The sequence below is a fragment of the Rutilus rutilus genome, assembly GCF_951802725.1.
Source record: "Rutilus rutilus genome assembly, chromosome: 7".
In the NCBI taxonomy this organism is placed as follows: domain Eukaryota; kingdom Metazoa; phylum Chordata; class Actinopteri; order Cypriniformes; family Leuciscidae; genus Rutilus; species Rutilus rutilus.
Genome location: NC_140221.1, coordinates 11,174,785 through 11,196,129, shown reverse-complemented (window position 1 = coordinate 11,196,129; position 21,345 = coordinate 11,174,785). Strand labels below are relative to the sequence as shown.

The window sequence follows — 21,345 nt, the reverse complement described above, 5'->3', positions numbered from 1 at the left end:
TGGGGCAGTATTCATGAGGGAAGGGTGAAAAGGGAAAGAGGCTATTTAAAAGACCTGAAATGGGGCTGATGAGTGAAAGTGTTCAGGTTTGGGTCGAACTACTGTAAGTGCGCAAGACAGCTTTGCTATGCTCACATGGCTGAGACAGACCACCACCACAACTATACAATATGGTTCACGATAGTAAAAATTACAATGAACTGTCAAATTTGAGAAGTAGGTAATTTTGTTCAGTGAGTGATGTTCTTTGAAGAACAGTAAAGAAATGATTTCTCATACTAAAAGTGGTGTTATCATTCAATATAAATTTATAAAATGTATTTATTCTGTGAACCCAGATACATACTGTCAAATCAGTAACAATAAAAATTCAAATTGAAGACCCAAACCTTTTTGGGGTGTTTTACATGAAATGAGATGCATAGATTCAACCATACATTTGGTTTTTAGACATCTGCTGATTGTGCATGAACTTTTAGGATGAAATGCAGTTTTTTACGGGAAACCAGAACGTTGAAAATTAGCAACATTCACCCTTTAGACATATGAAGCAAGACTATATGCATGGTAAAACATGTGACTGGAGCATGCAACATTCTTTTTACCCTTAAAGAGTAAATATTGTGATGGTATACACATAGTACAGAATGCATTTTTAAATGTTACTCTAAGATACTTCAAATCTACAGCAAAAAGTACGTAATTGATAATTGATCAGACGATAATGACAGTTTATTTTTAATGAAAATATTAGTTTTTTCCTCCTTTACAACAACATTATATGGTCAATAATCCAGATACTTACATGTCCTTAATTCTGCTGCTAAAACATCACAGTATGTAGATTAAACCCTTTAATTATTGTTCATATGAAGGGTCATATGAGGTTAAAGGCTATAAATATGCAGTAGTTGGAATTCCTTTACGTAAACAAATAAGTTGTGGGGGAATGTAAGTCACTCTGTCTCTCAGAAGTCTGTCTTCTGCACGGCATAGTACATTTACGTGGCTTAATCGCACTCAGTGTAAAAGGCCCTTAACACTGTGGGAAAAGGGTAGATCTTTCTCTCCAACCACTTGTTCCCACTCACTTGACCTGACTGCAAGCAAACATTAGATGACATGGCTCTTGAGAGTAACAAGAATCTCAGGTATCTGACTGGTGTAACAAAGCCATCTAATCCTCAGGCAAGGCAATAAGACGTCACAGTGAAAAAGTCTGACATCATGCTGGATAAACCAGTCAGAAAAAGTTTGACAATGACTAACCTACTTTTCAAGTTATACTATCCCTCTTTAATTTTAAGAACCTCCTGTATGAAACAAGCAAAAGGACCTTCTGTTTTTTATCAACCAAACAGGACATATACAGCTGAATGAAACTGAAACAAGATAAAACCGCATGCGAGAAAGTTTGTGTAAACAAGCACCTACAAATTTCAGCTGAATGATTGAAACTCCCTCAAAGAGTCTGCAAGCATTGAGACAATAGTAATATGCTTCTAGACTTACAACTTAATGAAATTCACAACCATAATGTGGCATATTAAACAGGATAACCAAGAAAGAAAGAAAGAAAGAAATAATTTATTAAACACCCTTTTTATGTTTTTTATATCATCTTTGCATTGGTTTGGCTCTTTCAAAATTCATTTAAAATGTATTTTTGCATTGTAACATCTCAATTTGCATAATGTTATTAAATATTTTGATAAAACAAACTAGAAAATATTTATATTTGTAAATTATTATTTGATTAAATAAACAATTCTTTGGGGGCCTGAAACTCTGAATTGTTGATCACAAAAACAAACAAAAAAAGTTGTCACATTGTTGTGTGGTCTGTATTTTATAGTAATGTAACTTTGCAAATTTGTGCATATTAAAAACGTTTTTGTCAGCCAATCATGAATAAAGCAACTTTAAATGGTAACATGTAGAAGAAGAAGAAAAAATCTATAATTTGCAAATAATAATACGAGACCATTCTCAGTATGTCACTTAACAGTCTCACATGCGCAATTCAGTATGCATGTTCTCACGAAAGAGGAAAAATATATACACCTGTAGTCTCTCCCAAACAGACTCCAAAACTAACTTAAACACAGAACAGTAACAATATGGGAAATATTTTTTCCACTGTGTAAACAGCAGCACTGCGGAGCGTTTTCACTCAAACAAACACACCTGCAGTCGCGCGCTTACATCGGTGATTAAACATACACAGACTGAATGTCTCACGAGTGTTTAGTAGTGCTATTATAATCAATGTACTTTACCATTTCGTCCTCGTCACTGTCCCCTTCATTTTCTCCTTCATCTTGTTCATCCCCATTTCTTGCTTTTATCTCGTCGCAGCATTCAGCGAAATCCTTTCCCTTCACTTTTTCGTCAAGACCTACAAAATCTGAGGAGTGACATTGAAATTCCTCAAATTGTAATTCGGGTTCATACGTCTCGGCTCGCGCCTCGCCTTCTGACAGCGTGTCGGAGCCTGATGAATTGTCTCCACCGTCGCCTCCAAATGTTTCTGAGTGCTCACTCTCCATTGCCCTAAAACATCTCGGTAATTGTCTTAAACTAATGACATGCTGAAGGACAACTTATCTGAGCTCCAGCTAAGCGCCCGAGAGAACTTCCCTCACTGTGCTGCTGTAATTTGAACAAACATGAGTGTTAACCAGCCATTGAAAGTGAAGTTTGTATTGCAGCACTGGAGCGCGTCCTCTGCTCAACTCATCGCTGCAGTGTCTTTAACTGAAGTCTGCGCTCATTGGCTGAGCAAACCCCGCCCATCAGCCAATGAGAAAAGCTGACCAAGTCCTTTTAAATCAATGGCGCACTACTAGTAACTGACCCTTGAGCTCTCAGAAAAAGGTTTGTCCAAAGAACACGGAAAGGTGTAGGGCTGCCAATTACAGCAGGAATATAAACGGGACAGTATCGTTTTATTAAAATAAAGGGGCACTGGCCATTTTTATACCACACATGCCATTTGAGATTTAAGTTAGAGTTCCGAGCACATGATTGACCAAGCGACGTCGTATTTAGCCTACAAGTAAATAAGTAAATAAATAAAATAAAACGATAACACAAAAGGTGCCGAGTAATCACGTTGGAAGAGGCGTGTTTGACTTGAAACATTGCAGAAAGCTGAGAACTGTAAAATATGATATTAAGTGTGTTTTTTTGTTTGTTTGTTTTTTATTTAAAAGTGTGATGTCGCAGCCTAGCATAGGCTATAGGAACAGCTTGAGAGAACACTGGTAAAGTTAATCTCTCACCTTTCATGGTTTGCTAAAAACTAAAATGTAGTTTTGATGCCATCTATTAATAACGATAGAAACTAATTATTTACTTGATTTTAAAGATGTAGCTGTGATTTGGCTTTATTGTGCACCATATGCATGAATTTGAATTGCTTAACATAATATTAAATATATATATTTTTTTCTAAATGTCATAATCATTTTTTAACAAACAAGTGTGCATTACTTCAATGAGCTCATAGTTTATTCATTAAATTATTACATTGTTTAAATTAGTACATTTTTAGCTAACTGTGATTTTGTACAGTAGGCTATGTACATTTCTGAAATACATAACTTAGACAGTTACCTCTGATAACAGATCACTCTAAATTGCAATGTGGACTCATGCATTTTCTGTAAAGCTGCTTTGAAACAGTGTGTATTGTGAAAAGTGCTATACAAATAAATGTGAATTGAATTGAATTATTAAACCAAGTAGCATTTATTTTAAAGAAAGATATCAGTCTAATGTGGCATATTTCCATATGAAACAGGATAAACAACAATGAAAGAAAGAAAGAAAGAAAGAAAGAAAGAAAGAAAGAAAGAAAGAAAGAAAGAAAGAAAGAAAGAAAGAAAGAAAGAAAGAATAATTTATTAAACACTCTTTTTATGTGTTTTATATCATCTTTGCATTGGTTTGGCTCTTTCAAAATTCATTTAAAATGTATTTTTGCATTGTAACATCTCAATTTGCATAATGTTATTAAATATTTTGATAAAACAAACAAAGTAAATATTCATATTTGCAAATTATTATTTGATTAAATAAACATTTGGGGGGGGGGGGGGGGCTATTAATGAACATTGTTGATCACAAAAAAAAAATAATTGTGCATGAATAAAGCAACTTTATTTTTGTAAATGGTTAAACGTGTAAGAAGAAAAAATATATGACAATGTAATATGCAAATAATACGAGACCATTCTCAGTGTCATGATTCCTATCTTGTGTTCCCCTTGTCTTGTGTGGACTTTAGTTATTTACTGTTCTGTGCCATGTTTTGTAGTCCTTTGTAGTTGTTCTTGTTACTTTGTCAGTTGTTGTACGTGTAGTGGTTGCCTCTCTCTGTGATTCCCAAGGTTTTGTTCCTTTGTTCTTCGAGTTCTGTGTTCTCTGTTTTGTGTTGCTTTATTAAATCACCCTGTGTTTAGATCCTCGTCTTCGCCTGCTTTTCTCAGCTGCGTTACAGAACAACTGACCAAAATATGGATCTAGCAGGAGGTAATCAGGATCCTGTGAAAGTGCTTTGCTCCATTTTTCAGGACGGTCAGTCTATCAAAAGGTATGTGGAGAAGTTTTTGACTTGCTGTCATCTAGCACCATTAGATGAATCCCAGCTTATGGACCTTTTTTGGAGCGGGCTGGATGAGAATATCGCCCAAATGATGATGGAGGATTATACTGGCTGGACCCTGGCCCAATATATAGATCTGGCTCTGCGGCTGTGTGGATCTCCCTTCACCGTGGGCAAAATGGAGGAGGATTCATCCTTAAAACTTTTTTTTGGTTATACAGCCGAAGCTCCATCGGCCATAGAGCGTGGCCCACCGCAGACCGCACCATCAGCCAGCACAATTGCGTCCACTGGTCCCATCCGAGGGTGGAGAGGACTGGTGTCCAAGCTGGTTGATCTGCCACTGACATCTGCCCGAGCAGCTGATATCCCGAGATTTTCACTGGTCTCAGCGCTCTCAACTCCCCAGGCCACCATGCCAGAATCTCGTTCCGCCGAGACCACCGAGCCAGAGACTGTTCACGCCACGTCTGCCGATCCAGAGACTGCTCACGTCACGTCTGCCGATCCAGAGACTGTTCACGCCACGTCTGCCGATCCAGAGACTGCTCACGTCACGTCTGCCGATCCAGAGACTGTTCACGTCACGTCTGCCGATCCAGAGACTGCTCACGTCACGTCCGCCGATCCAGAGACTGCTCACGTCACGTCCGCCGATCCAGAGACTGTTCACGTCACGTCCGCCGAACCAGTGTCTCCAGACAGGATGGCCGCCGCCGAGCCAGTGTCTCCGGACAGGAGGGCCGCCGCCGAGCCAGTGTCTCCGGACAAGATGGCCGCCGCCAAGCCAGTAGGCGTTTCTCAATGTCAAGGAAGGATCCTCGGAAGCCAGAATTTCGAGGATGCTACGTCATCGACATCCGTCAAAGGACTGTTCCAATGTCGAGGATCCTCGGAATTTCCACCAAGGACTGAGTCCTTCGTTCGAAAAATATCCCATATACAGGAAAGGATGCATATGTGTAGCCTTCGTGCTCTTCGCGCTCTCAAATCACCCACAATCCTATGCGCGCAGCTTTGCTATCTTGTTCAAAAAATTCAAAATGTTGGACGTTAACGGAGTCGTCGGAGCATTAACGGTCAATATGCTTTCAAATGTAAATATATTTACGTTACCAAACATTTGTTTAAAAAAATAATTACATCCATTATGTTATGGGTCAAATTGACCCACACTGTTTAAACACACTTGACAGTCAAATAATCAATATGATTAAAAAGGAGTTTATTGATTTAAAAACGATTATATTGCCTGAGTGAACAGAACTGCGTCCATAGCAACGCTCTGTTTTTCATTTTCACTGACGTAATGACGCACTGACGTGCACTTGCTAGCCTGTTCCATTTACGTGTTTTCCGAATGCTAAAGAGGAGCCTCGCCTAGCCTCTGAAGGAAGTGACTTGGAAGGACCAGTCCTGCCAAGGAAGTATCCTTGACGTTGAGAAACACCCAGTGTCTCTGGACAAGATGGCCGACGCCACGTCACCTGAGCCCTCAGCAAAGATGGCCGCCGCCACGTCACCTGAGCCCTCAGCAGAGATGGCCACCGCCACGCCTGTCCCTGAGCCGGTGTCTGTTTCTGTCCCTGAGCCGGTTCCTGAGCCGGTGTCAATATGGGCAGGAACAGACACCGGCTCAGGAACAGACACCGACATAGCCGCCCCCAAGGAAATTTTGATCATGGACCTTGATAGGACCATGGAGGCCACACCGCCTGCTCCACCCTGGCCTCCCGTTCTGCCACAGTCTCCATCCCGCCCCCAGGCCCGCCTCCACTCCACCACCCTCCTGGACTGTTTTCCTGAGGAGCGTCTGGAATCCGCTCCTTAAAGGGGGGGCTATGTCATGATTCCTGTCTTGTGTTCCCCTTGTCTTGTGTGGACTTTTGTTATTTACTGTTCTGTGCCATGTTTTGTAGTCCTTTGTAGTTTTTCTTGTTTGTTAGTCTTCCCAGGTATTTCTAATTAGCCACGCCCCCTTGTTATCTAGCTTAGCTTGTTTGTCCCTGTGTATTTATAGCCCTTGTGTTTCACTTGTTACTTTGTCAGTTGTTGTACATGTAATGGTTGCCTCTCTCTGTGATTCCCAAGGTTTTGTTCCTTTGTTCTTCGAGGTCTGTGTTCTCTGTTTTGTGTTACTTTATTAAATCACCCTGCGTTTAGATCCTCGTCTTCGCCTGCTTTTCTCAGCTGCGTTACACTCAGTATGTTTACATGAGTAATATGACATCATATGTCATTTTTATTTCTTGGTCAACCTGTTTGTTTTAACAAATATATATCTATACATATTTTTTTACCTTTTTTAACACTGAGTATTTACTATATTATAGAATAATGTCAGTTTTGTATAGCTGAATGCTACTGTGTATAACATTGAGCTTTTTAGATACAGATTTCAATAGGTAACACTTTCCTGGGAAAAGTCAATACTGTAGTAGCCTACAAAAAGAATATTTAGAATTTGTAAAGAGTGTGGCAACTTTACTGATAATCAACACATCTTTTTTTTGTTTAGCAAGTTATGTGCATTCAGTTATTGTGCAAATTGTAGACAAGTGTAGGCTACTAACTCTCTTGCACACGTGCCAACACAGTTTACTTTAATTCAAATCTGATGTGAAAAAGAAACTTGTTCAGTGTTTTGAGAAAAGTGTTTGAGAAAAACTGTAATAAGTACAAATATATCAGTACAACATACAAATTTAGAGCAGATATTGCCCACACAACCCTATAGCACATCCCAATCCTCCATCCCACAGTGCTTCAAGTATAAATAAACTATATGAGTAAAGTTTGATGACAAACTTTGATGTTGGTTTGACAAAGCCTTTTTGTCTGAAAGTTTGAAATAACTTTGAGCTTGTACTTTGAAGATTTTACTCAAAGAAGTCAATTAACATGTTCTAGCACATTGCTAACATATTTTGATAGCATGTTTCTGGTATGATTAGCACATTTCTAGCATGTTTTAACATGTTGCTAGCATGATTTAACACATCAAACAAAATTAAACAAGAGGGAATAGATATAATCGGATGAGGTTTATGTATTCTGTCCTGTTGTTATACCCAGATAACAGAGGAAGTTCCCCCAGTGTTTAACAAACAAATCCTGATTTTTTTTCAACCGAAATATTATTTTTATGATATGATAAGATAATACTTCCTTAGTCCACATAGAGGTGAAAGGAGGCTCAGAATCCTCCTACCTCAATGTACAGTTTATGGCTGCTAGAAGAGCTAATCTTACAAACCTCAGATAAACCTTTGGCTTATCAATGAAATGTCCCCCCAACAGGATAAGCCTGGGCTCCATGGGCATATTAGTACCTGTTTATCTTCAGTATATGCTCAGATCATACACAATATTGTGGTTACTCTGTGCTTTATAAATGGAGTCTTGTGCTCTCAGATTATCATTTGTGTGATTATAACATAAACCACAAGGTAAAATGTAGGCAAACCTCAGTTTTCTCTACCATTTCTTATAATCTTCTTTGATTTAAGATCCCCACAGTATTAAGAGAACCAAGTCTCTTTATAAGCTTTAAAAATCAATGAGAGGTGCTCTGTGATCTCTTAATCAGCAAGTGTTTGGTCTAATATTTATCACTGTGCCACACCTGACATAACTAACCAAAACTTATAAATCACAGAAAGACTTATAGATTCATTCTGTAGCTGTCAAACACGTCAAGAAACATAAACACTCATATTTAAATACTTGATTTGAATTCACAAATAGTTATAATAATTTTGGCATATAAGCAATATATATATATATATATGCACATTACATTTTAAAGATGCAACTGCACAGTGACATTTTTTGACAAAAGTACAATAGCTAGTTAGTTAGTACACTTACTTCACAACAGATGGCGCTCATCTACAATAGTTTGATTGTATGACTAGAATGGCTTGTGCTATTCCAAATATGATCTAAAGGCCATTTTTTTAAATAAAGATTAAGGGAAAAGCATTACATGTACACAGTGCAATTAAAATGGTTTTGTTTGTTTGTTTGTATTGGGGTTAGGGTTGGTGGTTTAGGGTTTATTAAAGAATAATTGATTTAATTTATGAGACAGATTTATCTTCTTACAGTGGATTCAGAATGCATTCAGACCCTTTCATTTGCACATTTTGTTGTTGCAGCCTTATGCTAAAATGCTTTTTAAAAAAATTCGTCAGTCTACCCTTCATACCCCATAATGACAATGTAAAAACAAATTTGTGATAACTGCAAATTTCTGAAAAGAAAAATATCACATTGGCATAAGTATTGTTATTAGCTCATACACATTCCAATTCTCTTTGACTGGAGTCCACCTGTAGCAATATAAGGTTAAAAAAAGCTGAAAATGCATATTAGAGTAAAACTGGGGGGAAATAATTTAATGCATTTTAGCATTAAGCTGTAACTACAAAATGTGAGAAAAAAAACCCAAAGTGTCTGAATACTTTCTGAATTTTTCTAACTTTCATTATCATCTCACTATCATTGTAACATTCTGAAAAAATGTTGATTCAGCCTCAACCTTTACCCTAAAAAAAAAGAAGATCTTATGAAATCAGCCAAACACACATCACAAAGAGAAAAACAGCCCACACACTCTTATCTAAGGCAGGGATCAAGACCATCGTCTTCCATTCGTCAGGTGATCAAAGCGATGAGTAGTAAAACTATAGATAAACATACAGGTGGGGGATTTTAAAACTGTGCTGTACACCACTCTCAATATATGACCAATTTCCTGTAAATGTCCCTTTGACTGCATTATATGTTTTTGTCAAGCAGACTAACACAAATGGCTGACTGACATTTTGATGTTGTACAGTACCAAGATGTAGGAACAAATTTGGAAAATGCAAAGGAAATTTAATATTTCAGTCTTGCTCACATCCATTTCTCAGAATGAGGTGTGCTATAAGTAAACAAAATGAGAGGATGTTCTTGGTGTCTACACATTTTATCAAACTCCTTGATCATCGTGTGGTTGCCGTTGTTCGCGCTGTCACATGTTCCATGTGCTGTTAGCAACAAGCTGGGTAAAAACTATCTTGAAAGCTGTGTGACTTCTACATAAACAACATTGCAGGTTGTTAGATGACTCCAACTATACACAGTGAATCTTACATAAAACTGTGGAACTTTTGCCTGGATGTCTTTTCTGTGTTGATGAACACAGAAATGTGTTTATGCTGTTAAGGAGTCACAAGCTTTAAGTGTTACACTGCAGTGTGTTTCCTACATTGGGCCTCCCAACGTTGAAGTCTCTGAAGTGTGAACATGTGTCTTCCTGTATTCATGTATTTGTGTGTGTGTGTGTGTGTGTGTGCACTTAGGAGAAAGAGAGATATTTAACATCTCACAGCTCCCATACCACATGTTCTCAGTACAGTTTCTAGTAACTGTATAACTGCCAAATACATTATGTAGATAGCACTTTTGTTCATCTTGATTTTGTGCTGTTTTATGGACTGGACTTGTTTGTGTAAAAAAAAAAGAAAAAGGTCTTCTGATATTTATAAACTTGAATTAGATTAACTTCGCTTATGCAGTTTATTAGTATCATAGACTCCCTGTCAGATATAGAAAAGTAAGTGGCATATCATTTAGTCAACGTTCAGATTTTTTTAGTATATACTGTACATCAAACTGCAAATATGTTTCCTTGAAAGCTCTACAGAAGCAAAGAAGTAAACTTACTTCACAGTTCGTCTTTGGTTTTCTGAGATCTGTCATGTGAAACCGTTCACTCATTTCTCAAAAGTTGAAAGGGCCTTAGAGTAATCTAAGAAAAGTGCTTGTTCCCCAAATAACAAGTTCCCACAACACATTTTGAACTTGTTATGCTGCATGTTCACAGTGACCATATTAAACAACTACTGAATTTTTCCATGAGATAAAAAAAGTATAATATTTCAAAGTCATAAAGATGTATTATATATATGATATGATATAGGCTAAATAGCCTACCTTACATTATATATATATATAAGAATATGTCCCAATTAACTGTTACATATAGTTGCTACTTATTGGTTATTTAATGGTGGGAACTATAAACTACTTGGGAACTATAAAAGATTTACATGGGGAAAAAAAGTTAATGTTTGACCTAGATCTGTAATCATGGATCATTTGAATAGTTGGTTATCTCTTTTTCACTACATATCAAGCATATTGGGTTTTAATTTTATGGGGACATTATAATGGTTTTTATACTGAACAAACTGAATATGCTATCAGCTAACCCTAAACCTAACAATCACAGAAAACCTTCTGCAGTTCTAGTTCTAGTTCTAGGTCTAGTTCTAGTTCTAGTTCTAGTTCTATTTTTATTTTTTATTTTATTTTTATTAGCTGTTTAGTATGATGTATTAGCTGTTTTCCTCATGGCTGACCAACAAATGTCCCCACAAGGACGAGGATTTCTTTGGTCACCAGGTCTTCCTATAAAAAGAAAAGAGTAATCTGTAAAAAAAATTCTTTCAAGTTATACCAGGCAATATTTTATCATTAAAATGCTGTAAAACATATTTTAGTGTAGACAACCCCACAGTTTAGTGAGAAAATTTGTTCTCAAGCCATAGGCTTAAATGATTTAAAGTGTCAAGAGCCTCTGCAAAGTTCAACCATAGCCTATGTGAGTTCTATTCATAGTTTGCAGAAGTGAAACTTCTTTTCTGCACAAGCTGTGTATGAGTCAGTTTCATTGCAATTTGATAATGAAGATGATTCATTAATATGTCTTTCTTTCGTGGAACTCTATGCTATATAGGCCTATATAAACAGACATTGTTCAAAATATTTTCTTGTGTTCTGACATGATGGTGTGTCATGTTAATCTCTTAAATGTGACAAAATGTGATGAAAATGATTCTGGTTCTGAGATATAAATAAAAGAACACTTTTCCACGAGCACATAAGCGGCTTAACCCAACACGATCTCATGAAAGTGCGTATCTATAGCACGAATTTTATTTCTCGTCCCATTTACCGCAAAAAAAAAGAAAAAAAAAAGAAAAAAGAATCAGCTGAGTTCCTGCTATGTGCCAGCATTGTTTGCCGCCCATAGGCTCATGGCCAAAATGCTGCGCGCGTCTAAACGTTGCCCAGATATGCTGTAGGTAGGCAGTTCACTTCTAACTTCAGAGACAGCCTATGAGATTTCAAGAGGACCTGTTGGGCTGTAGTTTCATGAGTGATGGGAATACCCGTCACTCTTCCGTGAGCTGGTAAGCTGCGTGTGAGTAGTACCATGAGCAGACAGTCAAGAGGATCCGACAATGCGCAAGTGGTCGGCTGCATTTTACTTCACTCTAGGTATGTGCTTTAGCTGTGTTTTCAAACAAGTATTTACACGGAAATATGTCACATTATAGCATTTCATTGATATCATTGCTGAAGTGATGTTATTTCAGTAGGTTTATTAATTTTTCAGGTTTCTTATCTCTCTGTACAACCGAAACGTCAACAGGTCAGTTGTGTGTGTGTGTATTAGGTCTGAGTCTGAGACCACATTAAACCCTGTAAAAAAAAAGTTTCTTTTTTTTTAAATGGAACAGAGAAACTTTTTGACGTTGGGACTATATATAGATTGGATTACAGGCCAGTAATCAACAATATGTGACCTGTATTCATAAGATCTTTGTACAAATTTTGTGTTTCCATTTAAGCACAATATGCTTTTTGAAACATTTTCAACTCATGCTGTAAACATTGTGGCAATCGCTTAACACAGCTTTTCATTTAAACTTTAAAGGTTCCTGTAACTGCAGCAACTTGAACTTATTAAAAGATAAATGTAACAACACAGAAGGTAAGAAATGACCAGCACAAATTATGTAAGCTATGTCTTTTTATTTATTAGATTGGAGTAAACTAGAATACTTCTTAGTGTAACATTGTATTAGGAATAAGTGTAGCCTACAATGACACGTCTTTTGGTTTTATATCCCCACTAAATTGTTGGAGACATGGCAAGGCAAACATCTTTATGTTTCAATAAAACATATTTAGCTATTCTTTGGATGAAGCATAGTTTAATAATTTCCCCCTATACCATTTAAGGATTACTGTTTTCTGCTTTAGAGTGTCTATTTACACGCTTGCCTTTTTCCAATTTCCATTCTTCTTCCCTTTTCCATTGCATATCAGCTTGGAGAGGTGTTTATTTTAGATAAAATAAAATAAGGAACAAAATATTCGGGCATTTAATAGGCCTAAAGTATGCAACAACAACAATAAATTTACACAAAAAGTGTAACTATCTTTACTAGCTTAACATTCAGCTCAACATTCAGCCCTGTTACCAAAAGAAGTTTAAACACATATTTTCCTTTAATCAATGAAGTTAGTTACATTTTAGGACGAAATGGTAATATTCCTTGCTTTTATTGCACTTTCCTGAGATGAGTGGGAAACAGTTCTACAGTAACTACAAAACCAACATTTGTTGTCAATGTAATTATCCTCTGCTGAGTTACAGTGTTTTTTAATATTTTTTTAATATTTGTGTGTGTGTGTGTGTGTGTGTGTGCACTTAGGAGAAAGAGAGATATTTAACATCTCACAGCTCCCATACCACATGTTCTCTAGTACAGTTTCTAGTAACTGTATAACTGCCAAATACATTATGTAGATAGCACTGTTTGTTTATCTTGATTTTGTGCTGTTTTATGGACTGGACTTGTAAAAGAAAAAAATGTGTGCAAAATCTTTGCAAATCTTGAAAATGAATAGAAACTAAAAGTTGGATGAACAATATTTTCCAAAAGTCAAGCGCTTCTTCATTTCATTTTGAAGAGTTTCAAGTTTTTCTTTCAGTATCTGTAGAAAGTCTATATATTATCAGTGGATATTTCTCATTTATTAGGAGTCTATGATTTTACATGCTTCATAAAACGTACGATTAATCCAATTAATCGTAAGTTCATCTGTGAATGGAAAAATGGAGGAGACTTATCAACCCCATCCACACTCTACGCACAACAGTAAGTAAACGTAAAATGACGATTTCAACTTTATTCTGTTTGGACTGCAGTCTGAGGCTGAGCTTCATACTTTCTTGCTGTTGTTTGATTGTTAATACTCCCTAATATCAAATGTAAAAGTGAATATACAATTCTCCACGTGATAAATGAGAATTATATTAAACAATCCACACTGTTTGTTTCCTGCGTAGGAGACACTGCATTTGTGAACCCATAAATAAGAAGAATGCAACTGAATTGACTTTCAATGCCTTTAAAGTAATAGATTGGAAAATAACAGCTCACGTAATTGCAACCAGTGAAGATCAAAGCAGGTGCACCTACAAAAATTTCAGTGGACATTCATCACAGATAAGTATGTTAATCAACAATATTACTATGAATCAGTTTCAATGTATTATGTATTACTCTGACCTTAATCTCATATACTGACTTATTGCCTGCAGTTACTTGGAAATTACTAGAAATTTTATAAAGTTGCTTGACAATTCTGTTACCAGACAGAAATATCCCCAGGTTAGTATGTGATTCTGCATTAAAATGTTTTATGTTTTGTTTCATTTCAGCACGGTGCGGTCCTCCCTCTAAACATAATCTAATTTTTAAAAGAAGCTCTGGTCATTTGTCTGTTAAAGTGGACTGGCGAGATGAAAGTAATTATATTAAACAGTTCTCTGTAAAGTATAGAGAGTTCAACACTGCAACATGGAAAGAGGTCAGTAACACCTAACACAATCTTATGGCAATTTAACTACTTTACATTTTGGTGAATTGGTGGCTAATTCTGCTTACGCCCCAACGACGGGTGTGATTAGGGATGGGATTAGCGGTGGGCCTTCATGCTTACTTTTTTTCAAAAAATAGTTTTTGTACGATTCACATTGTACCAATTCATACGAAATCGACACCTCGCAAAATAGTTCCCGTGAGATCAGGTTGATATTTGCACCCTGCAGTTTCAGAGTATATCAGTGTCAGTTTCAGTGTCTAATTGCAACAATCATTGTCACCTTTTTTATCCTGCATATCTGAATATGGAAAATAATATGACACGTCATAATGTGCACTATTGTTAACTTAATAGTGCAAAGCCCTGTGACAATATTCACCCCGTGGAATTGATTTTCAGACACATTTATTAACTTTATGAGGGCATATTATTTCCTAATCAAATAACACACATTGTGACATTCATTTGTGTAAATTACTTGAAATAAATTTTCATTATGAATACTTTTTATTTTTTTGCTAGCACAAATTAAATAATTTACCCGTCCTTATGTCAGATGAGTGCAAAATGGGGAAATTTTTTGTCGTCGCAAGTATGAATATCTTGAGTGTGTTTGTTCACAGCACTGGAGTTTACAGTAATAGAGTGTGGATCAGTGTAAATTTGAGAAAGCACTGTACACTAGGGTGTGGTGTGGCTTTGTGGTTAAAGATGTGGGGCCTCGTTTACAAACCTTTGTGTGGGTTTAAACCCCAAAAGTATGCGTAAGCACAAACTACACAATATGAGGATCTTATATGTGACCCTGGATGACAAAACCACATGGGTAAATTTTATGAAATTGAGATTTATACATCATATATAAGCTGAGCAAATAAGCTTCCCATTGATGTATGGTTTGTTAGTATAGGACAATATTTGGCCGAGATACAACTATTTGAAAATCTGGAATCTGAAGGTGCAAAAAAATCTAAACATTGAGAAAATCACCTTTAAAGTTGTCCATTTGTGTGTGCGATTTGTGCTGCATTCACTCACAAAAATATTTTTTTTATATATTTACGGTAGGAAATGTACAAACTATCTTCATGGAACATGATCTTTACGTAATATCCTAATGGTTTTTGGCATAAAAGAAAAATCGATAATTTTGACCCATACAATGTATTGTTGGCTATTGCCACAAATATACCCGTGCGACTTGTTTTGTGATCCAGGGTCACATATGTGCAATCCCTATTCAGTTAGTTATAATGATTACAACACCTGGATGAAAGTGAAGTCTGATCTCTCTCTATCTATCTATCTATCTATCTATCTATCTATCTATCTATCTATCTATCTATCTATCTATCTATCTATCTATCTATCTATCTATCTATCTATCTATCTATCTATCTATCTATCTATCTATCTATCACGCTTCAGAGAGAGAGAACCCAGGCACAGAATGAACAGAGAGCAAATAGTTTATTATGGACAGTTCGTACAGATGAGGATACTCAAAACACCACGTTTAGCAGGCGGGCGACCAGGACATAAAACAACGGAGAGGATGAGTAGTGTGAATAATGTTGCGTGGAAGCCAAACGGGAACCGGAATGAAGATAACTCCAAACAATTTCCAGAAGCTGTCAATTTCTGTGGAAACTTAATACACACATGGAACACAGACAACACACCAAAACGAACCAGCAAAGACAAGAGGAAAAGCACAATATAAAGGGACTAGAGCACATAAGGATCAGGTGAGCACAATTAATGAAAGGGACCAAAGCACATGAGGATCAGGTGAGCACAATTAGTGAAATGAGGGCAAGACGAGAACTAAACAAGGAGGCGTGGTAACAGAAAACAAGGAGGCAGGACAAGAGGAGCACATGGCAAACACAAACAAAGACAGAGCCATGTGCTCAAACACAAAACCAACAAGGAAACATTAAACAATGACAAAACAGACAAGACAGTAAGAGCAGGATCCTGACAGTACCCCTCCCCCAATGGACGCCTCCTGGCGTCCAAACCAGTCAATGGAGTCAAACGAGGTACCACCGGGAATGGCGGATGGAATGAAAACCTAGAAGCTCCATACTGGCCAGGAAACACAGAGGATGGGACTGGGCGGGTGGGAATAGGACCAGGTAAAAAGTTCAAGGTTGACCAGGGAGGTGCTGGCTTAGGGAAACTGAGATGACCATGAAATACAGAGGGCAGGGTGGAAGGGACAGACTTGGTGGTCTTCCTGGGAAGATGAGCTTGCTGAAATGGCCGGGGCTTGAAAATAGCCTTGGGGTCAGGAACGGTTCTAAGGATAAATCCTGGATTTGGGAAGGAATTAGGAATGAACTCTGGGGCCATGACAATACTAGCAGGAAGGGTGCGTGTCAGGGGAGTGTGTTCGGGAGAGACCTGGACAGTATTGGACACTGACTCGGAATCGTTCTCCGTAGCTGACGGGATAAACACAGGACTGGATACTAGGATGTCCCCAAGTGCTGTTGAGGTGTCTCTCAGAATATCATTGGCATGCTCAGGGATAGACTCGAGAGCGTTCTCCTGGACTGCACTGGCGTGCTCAGGTTCTGGCTCAGGAGCGTCCTCCTGGACTGCACTGGCGTGCTCAGGTTCTGGCTCAGGAGCGCCCTCCTGGACTGCACTGGCGTGCTCAGGTTCTGGCTCAGGAGCGCCCTCCTGGACTGCACTGGCGTGCTCAGGTTCTGGCTCAGGAGCGCCCTCCTGGGCTGCACTGGCGTGCTCTGAGGCAGCATCCCCCAAAGTGGCAAGCTCCGGACTGACAAGAGCAGACTCAAATTGTTCATAAACTGATGCAGTGATCTTAGTTGCTTTCCTTCTTTGTTTCTTTGGAGTCAGAAGACTATCTAGGACTTGACTCGAAGGTGGGAGAGAAAGTTTGTCACTGCAACCAGACTCTGGAGGTACTGGAACAGGCTTGACGAACTCTGGGATGACTCCAGTGGTCTTGATTGACTCAGTGGAAACTACAGGAACAGTCTCAGCTGACACCAGGCTGACTAGTGCTGCGTTCCAGTCCACTGTTAGACACGCACTTGCGAACTTCCCTAAGCACTTCCCCTTGGGGGAATCCCTGCCGCCATTTTGAAGTGCGTTCCACTTCGTGAAGTGGACGAGGGAAGTTTATATGGACAGACCCTCGTTCCCTCGATTTTGACAGAGGGAGCGAGTCTGCTTCAAATGTACACTTCAGGCACCTATATGTCCCACAATGCAGTACGATTGTGACGTCACTACATAGCTCGTCTAATCACCACCACACAGACAACTCTATGATATATTAATTATAATTTTTTTTTTATTTAAAACAACCCAAACACACCTATAAACATTTGGATGCTGCATTAAACAAATTATTAAAGGGAAAAAAATGTAAGTAATACATCAACTCCACAGCTGATTCCAAGTGATCAAGGGCTTAGGACGTTCCAGTTCAGACCATTGCAGTTTCCGCCAGTAGTGGGCACTTGCAATGACGTACATCCGAGTGAACGAGACGGAGGGAAGTTAGCAAGTGAAGGGCATGACAATTTTGGACTGGAACGCAGCCCCGAACTGACTTGACTGAATCTGGGGTGGCTGGACTTGACTTCAGTTCAGTTCAATTTTTATTTATATAGCACATTTAAAAACAATCATAAATTGACCAAAGTGCTTCACAAGAGCAAACAAAAAACAAATTATTATACAGACAATAATCACATAAAGTACAAACAAAATAACCAACAGGTCAAGATATCAAAGCTCAACTAGAATTGAAAGCCAAAGCATAGTAATGCGTCTTAAGCAAGGACTTGAATGTTTCAATAGTCTGAGCTTTTCTTACATGAATTGGTAGACTATTCCAGATATTAGGAGCAGCCACTGCAAACGCTCGGTCACCTTTGTTTTTTTAGCCTAGATCTGGGCACATCGAGGAGCATCTGGTCGGAAGACCTCAGTACTTTGACAGGTTTGTGGACATGTAGAAGCTCCGTCAAATATGAAGGCGACAACCCACTTAAGATTTTAAAAACAATTAATGCAATTTTAAAATTAATTCTAAAACAAACAGGAAGCCAGTGAAGTGAGGCCAATACCGGTGTAATGTGGTCACGCTTTTTGGTCCCGGTTAAAAGTCGAGCTGCTGCGTTCTGCACTAACTGTAGCCGTCGAAGTGATGACTGCTCCAATCCGGCATACAAAGAGTTACAGTAGTCTAATCGCGACGTAATAAAAGCATGTATGACTCTTTCAAAGTCTTTGCGTAGCATGTATTGCTTGACCTTAGCCAGAAGTCTCAGGTGAAAGAAGCTAGTTTTAACAACTGAACTAATTTGTTTGTCAAATTTAAAAGCAGTGTCAAAAATTACACCCAGATTCCTGGTAAAAGGTCGAATATGGGACTTGACAGACTCAGGAGTCACTAGAGTGGACTTGACAGACACTGAACCTGGGGTGCCCTCAGGGGCTTCAGGAGCAAACACTGAACATGGCTCCAGGGCTGGAGCCGACACTGGAACTTGCTCAGGGGCTGGATTTGACACTGGAACTTGCTCAAGGGCTGGAGCCGACACTGGAACTTGCTCAGGGGCTGGAGCCGACAGTACCCCTTCCCCAATGGACGCCTCCTGGCGTCCAAACTTGCCAACATGGGACCTCCTTTTCTTCGACTTCTGAGGACATGACAGTCTGTGCTTGACAGACTCTAGGTTGTCATTCTTGTCCAAAACAGATAAAATGAGCTGCTCTGAAACTTGAGCAAACTCATGGACTGTAGAAGACTCTGGACTGTGCTCAGGGGTTACCTGCTTGGCAATGACCGCAGTCTGCTCGGAAACAAACTCCATGACCGTTACAGGGAAAGCAGGCTGCTCAGGAATAGACCGCTCTGGACTGACTGGAACGGTCTCTGCAGGCACTGGGGTGACTGGAACGATCTCTGCAGGCTCTGGGGTGACTGGAACGATCTCTGCAGGCTCTGGAGTGACTGGAACGATCTCTGCAGGCTCTGGAGTGACCAAAACTGGCTTAGGAAGATCTTGAACTGACTCGATGGAGACAAAGACTGATGCAGCAGTCCGAGCTGCTCTCCTTCTTCTCAACCTTCGTCTTTCATTTGGATTCGAAAGAGCAAGAGCTTGACTCGGCGAAGAAGGTTGGGTAAGGTGGTCAATACAGTCAGGCTCTAATGGTGGCAGGATCCTCCAATCCTTGCGATGCCGCAGGTAATAGGTGAATTTCCAAAAGTCCAGGATCCTTAAACCCTCCATCTCCCACTGCGGAAGGGGATCATCCAGACAGTGGTTGAAAGCCTCTTTAAGAGCTGCATCATGGTAATCCAATCCCCTAGCTATTGTCCAGAAGAACTGGGCGAAGCATCCTACCTCACGGCCCTGCTGGCGTAGCGATGCCAACACCTGCTGGAGTGCTAGTCTCTCTTGAGCTGTAGCGGGGGGATCCACACGAATGCTCATTCTGCTGGATCCGATTCAGGATGGTTCGTTATGTCACGCTTCAGAGAGAGAGAACCCAGGCGCAGAATGAACAGAGCAAACAGTTTATTATGGACAGTTCGTACAGATGAGGATACTCAAAACACCACATTTAGCAGGTGGGCGACCAGGACATAAAACAACGGAGAGGATGAGTAGTGTGAATAATGCTGAGTGGAAGCCAAACGGGAACCGGAATGAAGATAACTCCAAACAATCTCCAGAAGCTGTCAATTTCTGTGGAAACTTAATACACACATGGAACACAGACAACACACCAAAACGAACCAGCAAAGACAAGAGGAAAAGAAGCACAATATAAAGGGACTAGAGCACATAAGGATCAGGTGAGCACAATTAATGAAAGGGACCAAAGCACATGAGGATCAGGTGAGCACAATTAGTGAAATGAGGGCAAGACGAGAAGGGGCGTGGTAACAGAAAACAAGGAGGCAGGACAAGAGGAGCACATGGCAAACACAAACAAAGACAGAGCCATGTGCTCAAACACAAAACCAACAAGGAAACATTAAACAATGACAAAACAGACAAGACAGTAAGAGCAGGATCCTGACACTATCTATCTATCTATCTATCTATCTATCTATCTATCTATCTATCTATCTATCTATCTATCTATCTATCTATCTATCTATCTATCTATCTATCTATCTATCTATCTATCTATCCATCCATCCATAAATCCATCCTTTAAACCCTCAATTTTTTACACTTTTTTAACTTCAATCATAAAAATATAGGTTCAGGCCTACTACAGGACCTTTTCCAACTGACACTAGAGATGTTAATGTGCTAGCTTGTTTCTCCTCATTTTGTACTCTTGTACTCTGCAGCAACAGTCTAAAAACAGCAGAGAATGTAATATGTGGAATGTGACGTCTTCTCTGCCTTACGAGTTGCAAATACATTGTGATCACAATGAAGAGTGCGTGCAGTGTCCGCTCAGTGAGGTCATCGTGGTCCCGCGGGGTGAGTTGAAGACAGGTTTTCAAAGTGGCTAAATACAAATGTGTGTATTTACTGATTTCTGTATTTTCTTAAAACTGTATACTTTTCTTTTAATAGTGAAGTGTGTAATTTCTGTCATGAAACAGACAGTTACAAGTTACAAACACTTTTTCAATTCAAACACAAATCTTAGAGCTACACTAAACTCACAGCATTAGTTGAGACAATGTTATTCCCATCTGCTCCGCTCAAACAAACAATTCTATGTTGTGCTGCTGGTGGCAGGGAAATTACATACTTTATATTTAATATTTAATTGACCACTGTATTTTCAAAATTTTACTTCTTCAGAACTCACAGATGCACCATCAATCCAGTGGGAGTCTCAAGACCATATACAAAACCGTTTTATATCAGCAGGACAGAGAAAAGTGGTCGTGATGTGGGAGGTACTAAGTTATGTCATTTCTCAACACCATCTGTGGTGTCAATGTATATTTTAGGTGTTGATCAGACAGGTTTTTT

General features: G+C 38.9%; 2 protein-coding genes across 6 annotated transcripts in view; one reads left to right on the top strand and one right to left on the bottom strand.

The window, feature by feature from the left end:
• Positions 1-2,759, bottom strand: part of mast4 (microtubule associated serine/threonine kinase family member 4) — a 141,579-nt gene extending 138,820 nt beyond the window's left edge. For all 5 annotated transcript variants that reach the window (XM_084414460.1, XM_084414463.1, XM_084414461.1 and 2 more), the window contains exon 1: positions 2,280-2,759. In XM_084414460.1, the coding sequence (XP_084270586.1) occupies positions 2,280-2,549 (270 nt within the window). In that variant the 5' untranslated portion in view covers positions 2,550-2,759. The remainder of the gene's footprint in view (positions 1-2,279) is intronic.
• Positions 2,760-11,462: 8,703 nt separating this feature from the next.
• Positions 11,463-21,345, top strand: part of LOC311293321 (interleukin-31 receptor subunit alpha) — a 36,138-nt gene continuing 26,255 nt past the window's right edge. The window contains exons 1-8 of the mRNA XM_084413495.1: positions 11,463-11,944; positions 12,063-12,098; positions 12,384-12,440; positions 13,497-13,614; positions 13,806-13,969; positions 14,181-14,329; positions 20,706-20,841; positions 21,172-21,269. Coding sequence (XP_084269621.1) covers positions 11,908-11,944; positions 12,063-12,098; positions 12,384-12,440; positions 13,497-13,614; positions 13,806-13,969; positions 14,181-14,329; positions 20,706-20,841; positions 21,172-21,269 — 795 coding nt within the window. The 5' untranslated portion in view covers positions 11,463-11,907. The remainder of the gene's footprint in view (positions 11,945-12,062; positions 12,099-12,383; positions 12,441-13,496; positions 13,615-13,805; positions 13,970-14,180; positions 14,330-20,705; positions 20,842-21,171; positions 21,270-21,345) is intronic.